At 50.3% G+C, this 15734-nt stretch overlaps 1 protein-coding gene across 1 annotated transcript in view; it reads left to right on the top strand.

The window, feature by feature from the left end:
- Positions 1-15734, top strand: part of Pold1 (DNA polymerase delta 1, catalytic subunit) — a 34282-nt gene that overhangs the window by 17797 nt on the left and 751 nt on the right. The window contains exons 21-36 of the mRNA XM_036199326.1: positions 211-328; positions 1314-1362; positions 1477-1536; positions 5219-5412; positions 5722-5854; positions 5975-6099; positions 6187-6292; positions 7215-7387; positions 8437-8602; positions 9760-9866; positions 10210-10239; positions 10392-10531; positions 12870-13029; positions 13125-13229; positions 14064-14252; positions 15146-15212. Coding sequence (XP_036055219.1) covers positions 211-328; positions 1314-1362; positions 1477-1536; positions 5219-5412; positions 5722-5854; positions 5975-6099; positions 6187-6292; positions 7215-7387; positions 8437-8602; positions 9760-9866; positions 10210-10239; positions 10392-10531; positions 12870-13029; positions 13125-13229; positions 14064-14252; positions 15146-15212 — 1922 coding nt within the window. The remainder of the gene's footprint in view (positions 1-210; positions 329-1313; positions 1363-1476; positions 1537-5218; positions 5413-5721; positions 5855-5974; positions 6100-6186; positions 6293-7214; positions 7388-8436; positions 8603-9759; positions 9867-10209; positions 10240-10391; positions 10532-12869; positions 13030-13124; positions 13230-14063; positions 14253-15145; positions 15213-15734) is intronic.

Below are 15734 nucleotides of genomic sequence, written 5' to 3' on the forward strand. Positions count from 1 at the left end.
TGGCTGAGCTTTACAGGGTGGCAAGGCCTGGCAGAGGGTGACATAGCTGTGCAGAGGGCATAGCCATGTGTTCCTCACCCTGCTAGAGGCCCCAGAGAGCCAAGATCCTGCAAGTTGGAGGGCGAGCTGTCCCAGGCCGAGAACTCTGCTTTGGGGCCGGGTGGAGACTTGGGGACTGTGAGTCATAAGTGCCATGCCCCTGGCCCCCAGGTGTACACCGTGGAACTCCACATTGGGAAGGTGGTCCTAGGGGATCGCGGGGATTACCGTCTAGAGGTCAAAGCCAAGGATGTCTGCGACAGCTGCCCGTTCAATGTGGATGTAGAGGGTGCGCTGGCGACAGGGGGGTGGGGTGGGGTGGGGTGGGGAGGTGGGGGTGGGGGTGGGTGGGTGGGGGGAGGGTGGGGGGGTGGGAGTGAGTGCGCAGGCGGGACAGGGGATGCTGGCAGGGTGGGGGGTTCTAGACTGAGCTGTGGTGGATGCAGGTGTGGAGGTGGGGTGGTCACAGTCTCTTGCAGGAGAGGATCTAGATTTAGTAATGGGGGGCAAAGTCTTCAGGCCTTGTGTAGGAGGAGGCATGGACTTAGGGGTACAGATGTTTAGCAACTTGGGGTATGCATAAAAAAACTCAGGAGGCTTCCAGGTTTGTGAAAGTGTGCTGAAGGCTTGGGTAGCTAGGGCCTCCCATCTCATAGAATCTGGATGTGTGGGTTCAGGATGGGGTACATAGACTTGGCAGGTTTAGGAGCAAGCAGGGGCCCTGCAGCCTCTGGGGTTCTGCAGCCCCCTGACCTGGGGGAGTAAGGACCAGCTGTCCAGGAGGATGCGGCCTGGCGACCAGGGGGGTGGGACTCCTAGGGTGGAGAAGTTACCCCTGGTGCATGCCTTTCAGCCAGCCCTGAGGCTGAGGCAGGATGATTCATGCCAGCTCCACATGAGCCTGGGTTACACAGTGAAATCTTGTCTCAAAATCCAAAAAACTGGGCAGGGATATGCAGGAAGTTTTTTGTTCTAGGCCAGCCAGGGCTACATAGTTTGAGACTGTGTTTCAAACACACACATACACACACACACACACACACACACACACACACACACACACACACAAGCATGCATGCATGAGCATGAGCATGCGCATGCGAGAGGAGACAGACAGACAGAGACAGACAGAGAGGGAGCACACTGTCTAGGCCTTCAGAAAGGGTGCATTGACCCAAAAGATGAAGGAAAGGGTACCCAAAGAAGCTTCGAATTATGAATGGCCTGCCAGGATATCCTGGTCTTTACCTTACTTCTCTATCACCTGTCCCCAGCACCCCGACAGGACTCATCTGGTCAGAGCCTTGAGAGCTTCAAACGTCCGTGAGTGCCTCCGGGTCCCGGGAAGAGGTGCCTATTGGCACTGAGACTCAAGGGAGGCTTTCCTTGGGAGGTGGAGATCTTAGTGGGGTTCACACGCATTCATAATGATCACAGGGGTGACGGGAAGTCAGAAGATGCGGGTGAGCTGGATTTCAGCGGCTTGTTGAAGAAGAGGTGAGTTGGCCTAGCTAGCAGAGAGGGGACAGGTGGGGTCTTGGGAGAGGAACGATGGCCAAAGTGCCATCACCTTATTTCTATCAACCTTCCTGGAGTTTCTCCTTTTCTTCCCTCCCTCCTTCCCTTCTTCCCTCCTTCCCTCCCTCCCTCCCTCCCTCCCTCCCTCCCCTCCCTCCCTTTCATTTTCTTTCCTTCTCTGTGCAGTGTGTGAGTGGGGAGGGGCAGGGGGCAGAGGTTGATTTCTGGTGTCTTCTATCACTCTCCACTGTCTGTCTTTCTTTCTTTCTGTCTTTCTGTCTGTCTGTCTTTCTTTCTTTCTTTCTTGTGTTTGGAGCCAAAGTCTCATTGTAGGGTTTTGGCTGGCCTTGCTTGGAGCCATCCCTCCGGCCTCCACCTCTAGGTTTTCTGTTTGCTCTGGTCCTGTCCCTCCACAGCTTCATTCCTTCCCACCAGCCCATCCACCCCTACCCCTGCCCACAGCACCATCCAGCAGCCATCTGCCCAGCAAGTCCTCGACCTATTCACCCCTGAAGCCACCAGCCATGCCTCCACCCTGCTCACCCAGGCTTCCAGCCTCTTACTGGTCCAGCTGTGCATCTCTCCAACCTTCCACCTACTCATCACTGGTCCCCTACCCACAAATCCATCCACTCGCCCTCCATCCACATGGCTATCTACCTCTCCATCTTCAAACCCACCCATCCACTTCACACACCCACTCTTCCCCCACCGGCTCCCCACTTCTCTAACCACCCATCTGCCTTTACACTCAGACATCTACCTGTCACTCCACACACTCATTCCCTACACTAATCTGTCCTTCTTATATCCATCTACCTCCCTGCCTGCTTATTCAACTGTACCTGCACCCCTCCCCCAACAGCACCCAACATCCTATCCAGACATCTGCTCTCCCCCACACCCAGCCAGCCAGCAGCCTCCTTTCATCTCTTCACCCCATCACTGACACACCCAATCCCTTAGAGCTTTCTGTTAAATTTAGCAATGTGAGCCAGGCAGCGGTGGCACTCACCTTTAATCCCAGCACTTGGGAGGCAGAGCCAGGCGGATCTCTGTGAGTTCGAGGCCAGCCTGGGCTACAGAGCGAGTTCCAGGAAAGGCGCAAAACTACACAGAGAAACCCTGTCTTGAAAAACAAAAACAAACAAACAAAATCAGCAATGTGAGGTTGGTATTCTGTAGGTAAAAAATAATTGGGCTGTGAAGATGTGATCAGTAAAGTGCTTACTGTGCAAGTGTGAGGACCTGAGTTTAAATCCCCAGGACCTATGTAAAAACCAGGCAGAGAGCCACGCTCCTGTATCCAGCACGGGGGAAATGGGGATAGATAGATTCTTGGAGTTTGCTGGCCAGCCAGCCTAGACAAATCAGTGGGCTCCAGGTTCAGTGATAGACCAACCATGTCTCAAAAAATAAGGTGGGTTAGGGAGATGGCTCAGTGGGTAAGGGTGCCTGTTACCAAGCTGATGACCAACATTCAGTCCTTAGAGAAACAACTGACTCCTGAAAATTGTTCTCTGACTTCTACACATGTACTGTGGCATGTGAGTGCACGTGCACACACACACCATAAAAAGTGAAAACATTTTAAGAAATAAGGTAGAAAAGTGAAGACAGACTTGATAGCAACTTCTGGCTACACACACAGATGCACACATGTGCACACATGCAGAGCAGAGTGGATAGATGGCAACAATTTACTGTTGTTCTTCAGAACACATATTCTTTCTCATGTATCCACCATATTATTGGTCACGTGCCCACCCTTCATGGCTCCAGTTTTCCCACTGACAGCTCTGTTTATTAATTGATTCTTCTGTTTGGTCTTCTACTCACCAGCCACAGGCTTGGCCATCTTGTATCTACTTATGACCTAATGCTTGCTTAACCATTACTGATGTCCTAGACATGCATGCATGTACCCTGCTCTTCTCTATCCTTCCTTCTGTTGATCTGTCCTCTCACCTTCTGCTCTCAATATTGATACAATGTTCGTGTCCCAAGTTAACTCATGCATCTACTTCATCCCTCCTTCCTGAAGATTCCTGCAAGCATCCCTCCCTCCATGTGCTGCACATCTTGTGAGGCCATCAGTCCACTAGGGGCCGGGCTGAGATGGAGGCACAGAGAAGCCCCACTTGATCCTGGCCTGACTACTTCAATGCCTTGGGGAGATCCAAAGACAGGGACACACATAAGGCAGTTTGGTGTGGTTGGAGGAAGTGTCAGCAAGGACCTAAGACATCAGGGCAAGAGCAGGTCACTGCCTTGGAGGACCATAGATTAGATACCTCACAGAGAAGAAATCATTGGTACTAGGATTTGTAGGATGGAAAGGGACACAAAGGCAGAGACATAGGAGGCTGGAAGCAGCAAAGAGCCCCGAGAGGCAGAGAAGAGCCTGGAGTGCTAAGAACAGGGTATGAATCTGGTTTGGACGGTTGGAGTGGTGGTGGAAAGATGGGTAGGTTGGTGATTTCCAGGATGAGGAGCTGGGGCTCCCTTCTGAAGGTAGTGGGGAGCCATGGCAAAGTTTAGAACAGAGAGGAGGAGATGGTTTCTGATGTGGATGTCAGAAATGTTCTGTGGAGACCATGGGTGGAAAAACCTAGAAAGGAAGGTGATTGATAACTATTTGTTGGATAAGTAGATGGATGGATAAGTGAATAGACACATGGGTAGGAAGGTGAATGGATGGATGGATAAGTGTATGGGTAGGTGGGTAGAAAGTGAAAGGGTGGATAGATGATGGATGGATGGTGAGTGCGTAGATGTGTAGGAAAGTAAAGGGATAGATGAATAAATGATTGGATAAATGGGTAGGAAGGTGAAGGGATTAACATTTAGTTGACTACTTGGATGGATGAATCAATGAAATTGATGTGGAAATGGGTAGTTGGATGGATGGGATGGGATGGATGGATGGATGGATGGATGGATGGATGGGCGAAGGGATAGAGAGTAGATTAAGTATGGCTGTTCACCCAATTAGATGAATGAGTGGGTAGACTGGGTGGACAGAGGGATGAATAGGTACTGGATGGATGGAAGATGGATGAAAAGGTAGAGAATTGAGGAAGAGAGGGAAGGATGATTGGATGATAAATTCAATGGTGTTTATATAGTTAGATGAATGTAGGGATATAGGAAAGAAAGGATGGATGGATGAGTGAGTGTTCAGATGGATGGGTAGGATACATGGACAACTGGAAATGGATAGATGTGTGGGTAGCAGATAAATAAATGAAGAGATATGGAGAGAAGGTAAGGTGGAAGAAGAGATGGATGGATGATAAATGGATAGAAGAGTGGATAGTGAATAAATGGGTGGGTATTCAGGTGGATATGTGGAATCAAAGGATGGATGGATAGGTGAATACATTAGTGGGTGGATGGGTTGATGAATGTAGGGATAGATGGGTGGGTAAATACTTGGATGATTGGATGGATGGACAGATAGTTGATGGATTGATGTTTGCATGAGGGCTGGATAATTGGGGAATGGACAGATGAGTGGATAAGTGGAGGGAAGGAAGATGCTTGGGCAATGATCCAAGAGGGAAAGAATAAGACTCAGAGTTTCCAGATAACAGCAAATCTCATCATGGGGTGGAGGGGTACCTTAACCACCTCACTACTGGTATCCCTGCTCCCCCAGGGAAGTGGTTGAGGAGGAAAAGAAGAAGAAGAAAGATGATGATGATCTGGGCATTCCCCCAGAGATTTGGGAGCTCCTGAAAGGGGCCAAGAAGAGCGAGTATGAGAAGATTGCCTTTCAATATGGCATCACGGACCTCCGCGGCATGCTGAAGCGGCTCAAGAAGGCCAAGGTGGAGGTCAAGAAGAGTGCAGGTCAGCATTGACCCACAGGAGATGGGATTGTCCTGAAGTCCTCCAACAGTGGGGACTTCTGCGCCTTGAACCCAGCTTTTGGTCCTAATCTGACAAGTAGTGGGTCTCACTCTCAAAGGTCTCTAAGTCCACAGAGGCCTCTGGACTTGACCTTGGAGATACCGAGGTCTGGGAGGAAGACCTGGTTCCTGTAGAGATGACCAAGGCAACAAGGAAGTCTCCTCTCTACCCGCTGTCCTCCTGTCCTCCATGAGCATCTCCATATTCCTTGATCTTCCCTCTACCCTGTGGTCCTCTCTCCATCCCTAGCCTTCACTAAGAAGTTGGACCCAGCCTACCAAGTAGACAGGGGCAATAAGATCAAGTTGGTGGTGGAGATCAGTGATCCAGACCTTCCTCTCAAGTGGTTCAAGAATGGCCAAGAGATCAAACCAAGCAGCAAGTATGCACAGGGCAGTCGCTGCACAGAGGGAGGTCTAGAGTGAATGCCCAGAAAAAAAGTATGGGTTTCAGTTTTCCCTTTGGGCTGTGCTGTCTTCTATGATGGGTACTCTCACGCCAGGTATGTGTTTGAGAATGTGGGGAAGAAACGAATCCTCACCATCAACAAGTGCACACTGGCGGATGACGCCGCATATGAGGTAGCAGTCAAAGATGAGAAGTGCTTCACGGAACTCTTTGTCAAAGGTGGGGCTGGCCCCATCCTGAGCCCGGGAAAGCAGGGAGGAAATGGGGCGGCTCTGAAACTGTGGCTTCCTCTCTCTCACTACACAGAGCCTCCAGTCCTGATTGTGACCCCACTGGAAGACCAGCAGGTGTTTGTGGGTGACCGAGTGGAAATGTCGGTAGAGGTATCTGAAGAGGGTGCACAGGTCATGTGGTGAGTTGAGCTCTGCCTTCTTAGCTGAGCACAGCTGCCTTTCGGTTCTTCACCTCAGCCCTGCTCTCTAGCACACTCAAGACTTCCTAGGAGGTTCTGATCTTTGCTCAGGAGGCACCTGAGACCTCAGTTAATCTCTTTAAATCCCCCCTTTGTTTATGACCTCATTATTCTAGACCTGACTTCTGTTCATCCCATCTGTTTATCTTTAGGATCTTTTCCTGATCCATCCTGTTGCACTGAATATTAATTCATCTATCAGCCAGTCATTTGACCTTAGATCCATCTATGTGTCTGTTATCTGCTTGTCCATCACCCTCTCATCCATCCATCATGTGTCCACCCACCATCTAACCGCCACCCATCCATTATCCATCACTCATCTGTCATCCCTCTACACATCCATCCATCTTTCTATCACCCACTCATCATCATTCTATCTACTGTGCATCCTTCTATAATCCATTCACCTACCATCCTTCCACCCAATCATTATCAGTCCATCATCCCATTATCCATTCACCTATCATCCATCATCCCTCCACCTATCCATCCATTCTTATCATCCATCCGCCCATCCATTTATCCATCCATCACCCCTCTATTCCTTTCCCCCTCTTTCCACCCATCCATCACCCTCCATCTGCCTATCTATTATCAATCTATTTATCTATTCATAACTTCATCTATTCACTTCTCCATCCATCCCCCAACCCAACCGCCTTTCCATTGACTCATTCAGCCATTTATCTATCATCTTTCAGCCTATCATTATCAATCTATCCTTCAATCATTCATTCACCCACCCATCCCTCACTCCATCCATTTATTCTCCATCTGAACCAAGCACATTCCCGCCCATCTATGCATGATCTATCATCCCACCTCATTGAGACCACTGATCTGTCTCCCCTCCACCTAGGATGAAAGATGGTGTGGAGATGACACGGGAGGACTCCTACAAGGCACGCTACCGCTTCAAGAAGGATGGGAAACGGCACATCCTCATCTACTCCGATGTGACCCAGGAGGATGGGGGCCGCTATCAGGTCATAACCAACGGTGGCCAATGTGAGGCTGAACTCATTGTGGAAGGTATGGCTTCCTCTCAGGGTTGGAAAGAACTGAGGCTGCAGATCAGTGCATGTCCTCTTCCACCCTAACCTGGCCAGACTCTCCATCTTGTGCCCAGACTGGCACAACAGTCACGCTGCCTGCCGCACTCACATTTGCCCACTCCTCTCCCCATGCATGAGACTGAATCAGGTGTGTTTTGGAAGGCATGACAGGACCCCGTGAATGTCCCAGTTTGTTTACCAGCTTACTGTTATATAAAATGCTATCCCGGGAGAAAGTGGGTCAGAGAAGGGTCCATAGGACTTCATGTCCCGAGAGCCTATATTTCTACAAAGAGAAAAGTAAAGCAAAACAAAACAAAAATCTATGTCATTTACATCCAAATAAGTATTTTTTTTTTTCATATTGGCCATTAAACAAGTGTGTACTTCACTGACTCATAGGAACAGCCTGCCAAGGTCAGTTCTCAGGTGATACTGTTGTACAGGGGAGAGAAAGAGAAAAGGAAGCATGGAGAGGAGGTGACAAATGTGAACACACACACACTCTCACACACACTCTCACACACACACTCTCACACACACACACACACACACACACACACACACACACACACATCACACACTCTCAGCTCTCCTTCCCCAGGGGTTCTGTGTGTTAACACCTTCTGAGTAAAATATTGGGAAAATAAATCACATCTTATCAGGGCATGCTAGCCAGGAATCCACTTATCTACACCCCAACCTCTCACTGGAGAATTCTGGGCAGAGGCTCTACCACTGAGTATGCCCCCAACCCACCACAGGGCCTTTGCATATACTCCTCCTGGCAGGCTCTCAGCATTCTCTGTAGTCTACCCTGCCCTTCTCAGCCCATTTCACTCCTATCCATGGAATTTCCTTGGTCTCCATTCCCCATTACAATGTGACCTTCCATGTCCAATACGTGGTTTGGGGCTTACTCATAACTATATTCCCAGAACAGCATTCAGCACACAGTGGGTGCTCACTAGTGTTTGTGGCCTGACCGGAGTGATCAGCTTCCCACCCTTCTTCCTTCTTATCCAGAAAAGCAACTGGAGGTCCTGCAGGACATTGCGGACCTGACAGTGAAGGCCTCAGAACAGGCTGTGTTCAAGTGTGAAGTGTCTGATGAGAAAGTGACGGGCAAGTGGTACAAGAATGGGGTGGAAGTACGACCCAGCAAGAGGATCACCATCTCCCATGTGGGCAGGTGAGGCGCAGGCTGAGAAGACAGTGGGGTGTCTGAGTCCTTGGACTGGGTGAGTGGGACACATGTATCAGTCAGCTACGGCTGTGTCACAGACTCACTGGTTTAAAAGGAGGGTTGTTTTCATATGAGTCTGTGGGTTGGTTGGGAGCAGGCTGATCCATCAGGTCTCACTGCAAGGAAGGGTGCAGGGAGGGGTCAACTTGGACCGTGTTTGGGGCACACAGGAAAGCAAGAGGTTAGAATTCCACAGGCAGTGTGTGAACACCCTAGATAAATACCTGCTCATCTGCTGAATGCATGAGAGCCATGACTCTGGTCCAGTGCCACATCCTCCTGGGTTTCTTCATGAGAGCTGTTTGTCTCTGCTTTTGCTTTTTGTTTTTTGGGGTTTTTTTGTAGCTGCTGGTAGCCTTGATAATGATCATAGGCAGTCTTGGTGCTGACAGGGAACTTTCTGAGTGCCAGGTCTACCCTACATCTTCCACAACTCTGAGACTCTGTTATCATTATCTCTGTTTGTGGATGAAGAAATGGAGGCACAGAGAGACTTGGTAGCTTGCCCAAAGACACACAGCTAGGAAGTGGGATTTAAGCTTAGGCCGGAACACCACAGAACCGCAAGTAAAAATAGTGGCTGTGTAAACATGGGCACTTGAGTTCAATTCCCAGCACCCATATAAAAAGCTAGGGCACGGTGGTGTGTGCCCATAATCCCAGAACTGGGGAGGCAGAGGCAGGAGGATCCCTGGAGTTTGCTGGCTAGACAGCTTATTTGATGAGACCCAATTCCAGTGAGAGGCCCTGTCTCAAAGTGGAGATGGGCTGGAGAGAAGGCACAATGATTAAGAGCACTGGCTGATCTCGCAGAGGACCCAGGTTCAATTCCCATCATCCACATGGTGGCTCACAACCACCTGTAACTCCAGTTCCAGGGCATCCAGTGCCCTCTCCTGTCCTCTAGCTACTGCACACACAGACATGAAGGCGAACATGCATACATATAAATAAATCTTAAGGAAAAAATGTAGATGGTACCTGAAGAATGACATATGAAGTAGAGCCTTGAGCTCCACATTCCTCATGATGGCGTTCACAGAAGCACATGGGATGATCTGGCCTGACCCCCCCCCCCCCCGAACCTCCTTTCTGCCTTCTAGATTCCACAAGCTGGTGATTGATGATGTCCGCCCCGAGGATGAGGGAGACTACACGTTTGTGCCTGATGGTTATGCTCTGTCCCTCTCAGCCAAGCTCAACTTCCTGGGTAGAGACAGCCTTCCTTTTCTACTAGGGATGGAGAATCCACCCTCCCAGACCTCCAGGATCTCAGAATTTCTCTCTGCAGGATTAAGATCCCTGGTTGTTCAATGGAGGCCATAGCAAGTGTCTATGGGGCCCATGAATATAGTCAGTGGGATGTTCAGGGCATGGTACATGCTGATGAGTATCCATAGGGAGTAGGGGTGGCCTGGGTATCTTTCCCTCCCCTAGGATCCAAGACTCAGGTTTTCTTCCAGATGCTTCCCTCTGCCCCTGGATTATGAAGGAAAGACGAGGGAGAGACATAAGAGTTTAGCTCTAACCATCTCAACTCCTTCTCCTTCCAGAAATCAAAGTGGAGTATGTACCCAAGCAAGGTAAGGGCCGGGTGGCCCCAGTATGACTCATGACTGAGGGAGGAGGCTGAGTCTGGACCCCTGGGTCTGAGGGAGGAGGGCTGGGTCCTTCTCGGGAGACTCTTTGATAGTATTGGGAAGCCAGGTCCACAGTGCCTCTTCTGTGCCTCTAGAGCCCCCAAAGATCCACCTGGACTGCTCAGGGAAGACCTCAGATAACTCAATTGTTGTGGTGGCTGGAAACAAGTTGCGGCTGGATGTGGCTATCTCTGGGGAGCCACTTCCCACTGCCACCTGGCTAAAGGGAGATGAGGTAGGTTTCTGTCCTCATCCCTCTCCCTCTGGCTCTGGTAAGTGACATCAGGCAAGTGGCCCTCCCTGTCTGAGCTTCAGCCTCATTCTCTATGGAGTGAGGACATACATCTTCCTTCTGTGTGAACCATTTCTGAAGACTGCAGTCTGTATCGGTCTAAACAAAACGTGGGCCCAACATACGGTGCATGCCCCATTCATTGACTTTTTCCTCCAACAGCTAGTTTGTCAAGACTGACCTGTTCATCCGTCTCTTCAGTAATGCTTCCATCCAGCACTTATCCACCTATCAATTCACTTACCCACCCACCCATTCATCTATCTACACATTCACCCATCTGTGAATTTATTCACATACCCAGTCATCCACATATCTACCCATCCCTCCACCCACCCACCCATGATCCACAATCTATTTATCTCTACACAACCCATCTACCCACCACCTATTTATCCATCCATCTGTCCATCACCCAGCAGTCCATCTGTCATCCATAATCTATCCATTCCTCTGCAATCGACCTACTCATTCGTCTACCACCCATTCATTCATCTATCCCATCCACAACCCACCCATCCCCTTACCTATCTATGCATCCATTATCCCCCATGCCCAACCATCTACCCAACCACCCATCTACTGTCATCTATTCCCCCTTTCATAAAACAAAACAAACAAACTGCTTTGGCTTTTTACCCTGGCCAGGAAAGTCAGATTTCCACCTCTCTTGGGTTAGCTTTCAATTAATGTAACCAATACCCGAGCTAGATCTACACACACACACACATACACACACACACACACACACACACACACACACACGCACACACACGCACACACGCACACATACACACACATACACATACACACACACATACACATACACACACACGCACATACACGCACACACGCACACATACACACACATACACACACACGCACATACACGCACACACGCACACACGCACACATACACACACATACACATACACACACATACACACACACACACACACACACACACACACACACACACACACACACACGTTCGTTCTTGGTTTCAGTCCCTGGCAGTGTTCCTCTGCCTTGGACCTGTGGCCAGGCTAAACACTGTGGTGGCAAGATGCTTACCTCATAATGGCTGGGACACACTGAGAGGAAGGGTCCAGAGCCCCAATATCCTCTTCAATGGCACCCCCCACTTACCAATGACTGGATGTCCTCCTGATAGGTCCTGCCACTTTTATTTTTTTGAGACAGGGTTTTTCTGTGTATCCCTGGCTGTCCTTGAACTTGCTCTGTAGACCAAGCTGGCCTCAAACTCAGAGATCCGCCTGCCTCTGTCTCCTCAGAGCTGGGATCAAAGGTGTGAGCCACCATCTCCAGGTTTTAGGTCCCATCACTTAAAGGTTCCACCTCCTTCCAGTAATATAATGAACTGGGACAAGCTTTTAGGACATGAGTCTTTGGGTAACATTTATCCAAACTGTAGCATCACCGAGGTCCTCTCTTCTGGAACATGGACAGCATGGCTCCATGTTTATCCACCCCCCACCCCCAGCTAGCCACTAAAGGTGCCACCCTTATCAGATGCAGTCCTTTGGGGGAGATGGCACAAGCCACAGTTTCTTCCCAAGATAGCCGAGGCTGAGATATGGGAGTCAGAGAACAGGAGCTGTAGGAATGTAAGGTCATTTTCCTTGCTTCCTGGAAGACGTGATGACTTCCAGGTGGTCTTAAGAGTAGGAGGAGGTGGGCTGGAGAGATGGATCTGCAGTTAAGAGCCCTGGATGCTCTTCCAGAGGACCTGGGTACAATTCCCAGTACCCACTTGACAGCTCACAACTGTCTGTAACTCCAGTTCCAGGGGATCTGATACCCTCACACCATAAAATAAAATAAAAAAGTAAGAGGGGGCTTGAGACAGAAGTGGAGTGGTTGGGATTCTAGGCAAGGGCTCTATCACTAGACTTTATTCCCAGCACTACACAGATCAGACATGGTGGTTTACACCTACCATCTCTGCACTTGGGAGGTAGAGGCAGGGGCAACAGGAATTCAAGATCATCTTTAGCTATAGAAGAAGTTTAATGTCAGTCTAGATTACAAGAGACCTGTCTTAGAAAGAAAACAAGAGTGTGTCAGACTGTATGTATATAGATAAATTGTGACTTTTGGGAACAAGACATATGCTTAGTGAAGGGTGTGTGGGGGACAGGAAGGATGAAGGAAAGCTGCTGTGTCAGAACTCACATATGTGTGTGGCCATAGTGAGGTCCTGAGGCATGCCTGGTTTGAGAGAGTGATGTAAGCCTGGCTGCTGGGTGGCCCTGTCTAGGTGTTCACAGCCACGGAGGGCAGGACGCACATTGAGCAGAGGCCAGACTGCAGCAGCTTTGTGATTGAGAGTGCAGAACGGGCAGATGAGGGCCGCTATACCATCAAAGTCACCAACCCTGTGGGCGAGGATGTGGCCTCCATTTTCCTGCGGGTTGTGGGTAAGCAGGGGTTACGGGGGATGATGCACAGGGTGGCTCACTGAGGCCTCTAGGGGTGCCCCTGACACTCTTGTTGTCCCTCACCCCCACCCCAGATGTTCCTGACCCCCCAGAGGCCGTTCGTGTCACCTCAGTTGGAGAAGACTGGGCCATTCTGGTCTGGGAGCCACCCAAGTATGACGGAGGACAGCCAGTGACTGGTTAGCACCTTCCTATCAGTGTCCCGTGACTCCCATGCTCCCTAACCTTTGGTTATTTCCACTCCTGAGTCCACAGCTTCCTTGTGCGTCTCCCCAGAGAACTAAGTTTCCATGATTTCTTCTCTTGATTTGTGTGTACGTGCATGTGGAGGCCAGGTCCACCTTGAGTGCCCTCCTCCATCACTCCACCTTACTTTTTGAGACAGAGTCTCTCACTGAGCCTTAAGCTCATCTATCAGGCTAGACTGGCTGGCCAGTGCCCCTAGGGGCCCTTCTGTCTCGAGCACTGAGATTACAAGCACATACTACTACACCCAGCTTTTATGTAGGTGCTATGGATCCAAACTTGGGTCTTCATGTTTGCACAAGCACTAACGACTGAGCCATACCTGTAGCCCCCACCCCCTGTCCCCCTTTTGAGACAAGGTCTTACTGTGTCGCTCTGTCTGGCTTAGAATTCACTTTGTAGACCAGGCTGGCCTCAAACTCACAGGTATCAGCTTGACCCTGCCTCCTGAGTGTTGGGATTAAAGGTGTGCACCACCACACTCGGCCAGATTTCCATCTTTGTTACTTTTTGACCCCATTAACCTTTCCCAGGGTCCACTGTTCTCCAATGACCTGGAAATAAGTATAATTTTGGCTTCATAGCCTGGGGGTTTCTGTGGCCCTTGGCTTCCCAAGGTTTCCCAATGGCTGCCACCAGAAGGCTCTGTGAAGCTGAGAGTCCATCTGATGGAGGATGCATGATCCTTCCTATGTGACCCTTCCTGCCCCGAATGTGACACTAGATCTCACCATGGCCCCCAAAACCTTCTGCTTGGGGAGCCACAGGGTACCTGATGGAGCGGAAGAAGAAAGGCTCTCAGCGCTGGATGAAGCTCAACTTTGAAGTCTTCACTGAAACAACCTACGAGTCCACAAAGATGATCGAGGGTGTCCTCTATGAGATGCGGGTCTTCGCTGTCAACGCCATTGGTGTCTCACAGCCCAGCATGAACACCAAGCCCTTCATGCCCATTGGTACAATGGCTTGACCCTCCCCACATGCCCCTCCCACCCACCCTGCCCCACATTCATTTCCAACCCCACACCTGGCCTTTGACCCACAGAAGGTGTTGCCCAACTGGAGAGTGAAAAGGGGAATACAGGGAAGAGATGGAGGCAAGCTGATGGGGCAACATTATCACTTTGCTGAACGACCTGATGTGGTGGTCACAGTTCCAGGTTAAAATGAAGGTTCTGAATCACAGAGACCAAAACCACACATCCACAGGCAGGGCAGGTAGGGCTGGGCAGATAGTGTCAGTGTGGTGTCCTGACCGCCAGATAGTGATGTATGGAAGTCATTTTGCAGCCAGGGCTGTGAACCCCATGGCAGGCTGTGTGTGTGTGTGTGTGTGTGTGTGTGTGTGTGTGTATGTGTGTATGCCAGTGTGCATATTCGAGTGTCCATGTACATGGGTGGGTAAATGAATATTTGAATGTGAATGTATGGCTTTAAGGAGTATTGTGCACTAGTGTGAGTGTGTGACTGCATGTCAATATGCTTCATGAATATGTGTGGGAATGTGCAAGTGTGTGAGTGTGTTTGTCGGGGGCATGCAGCAGAGGTGGGGGTGGGGACAGTGGAGATGACAGTTAGAGATGGTTGGGAGGGAAGAATATTAAGACAAGGAAGAGAGGAGAGGGTCAGGGAAGGAAGGTAGAGGAAAATACAGGAGAAGGAGGAACAGAAGATAAGGAGCGTGGAGGTGGCCGGAGGGCAGACCAATGCACTGAGGGGTCCAGCCCATCCCAGGCACTATACCAGCCCCTGTGCATCTCCCAAGTCCAATCCCGGGCTCGACATAGGACCAAGGGCCACTTACAGCCCTCCAGGCAGTACTCCACCAGGTAGCCGTCGATGCCGCCAGCGCCAATCCTGTCCGGGGGCCTCCACTTGAGTGTGGTGGTGGTGTCTGTCACATCCTCCACTGTGAGGTGCTGGGGTGCACTTGTGGGGGCTGCAGGGATCCGGAGAGAGGGGGGCAGGAGCCAGTGAAGGACCAGAGGTCAGCAAGAGAGGGCAGGGGTCAGAGGCTAGTGTCATTGTGATAGGCCAAAAGTGAGTGAGCAAGAAAGGGCTTGAAGGAGATTCGAATAGCACCCAAAACAAAAAGCCGGGGGGCAGAGCCAGGCGGATCTCTGTGAGTTCAAGGCCAGCCTGGGCTACAGACCAAGTTCCAAACCAGTTAGGACTACACAGAGAGAACATGTCTCAAAAAGACCAGAAAAGGAGGAGGGGTGCTGGGGCTGTGACTCAGAGGTAAAATGCCTGCCGAGAATCTGGCAGTGAGAGGAGGCTGCGGGCGTCGCTCAGTAGTAGAGCCTGTGTCTAGAATCTCTCAGTGAGGGGCTGCAGTTCTGTGCAAGGTCTTGGGTTCATCTCCAGCCACACACACACACACACACACACACACACACACACACACACACACACACGGACACACACAAGTTCCAGTC

The sequence above is a fragment of the Onychomys torridus genome, chromosome 1 (genome assembly GCF_903995425.1).
Source record: "Onychomys torridus chromosome 1, mOncTor1.1, whole genome shotgun sequence".
Lineage (NCBI taxonomy): Eukaryota > Metazoa > Chordata > Mammalia > Rodentia > Cricetidae > Onychomys > Onychomys torridus.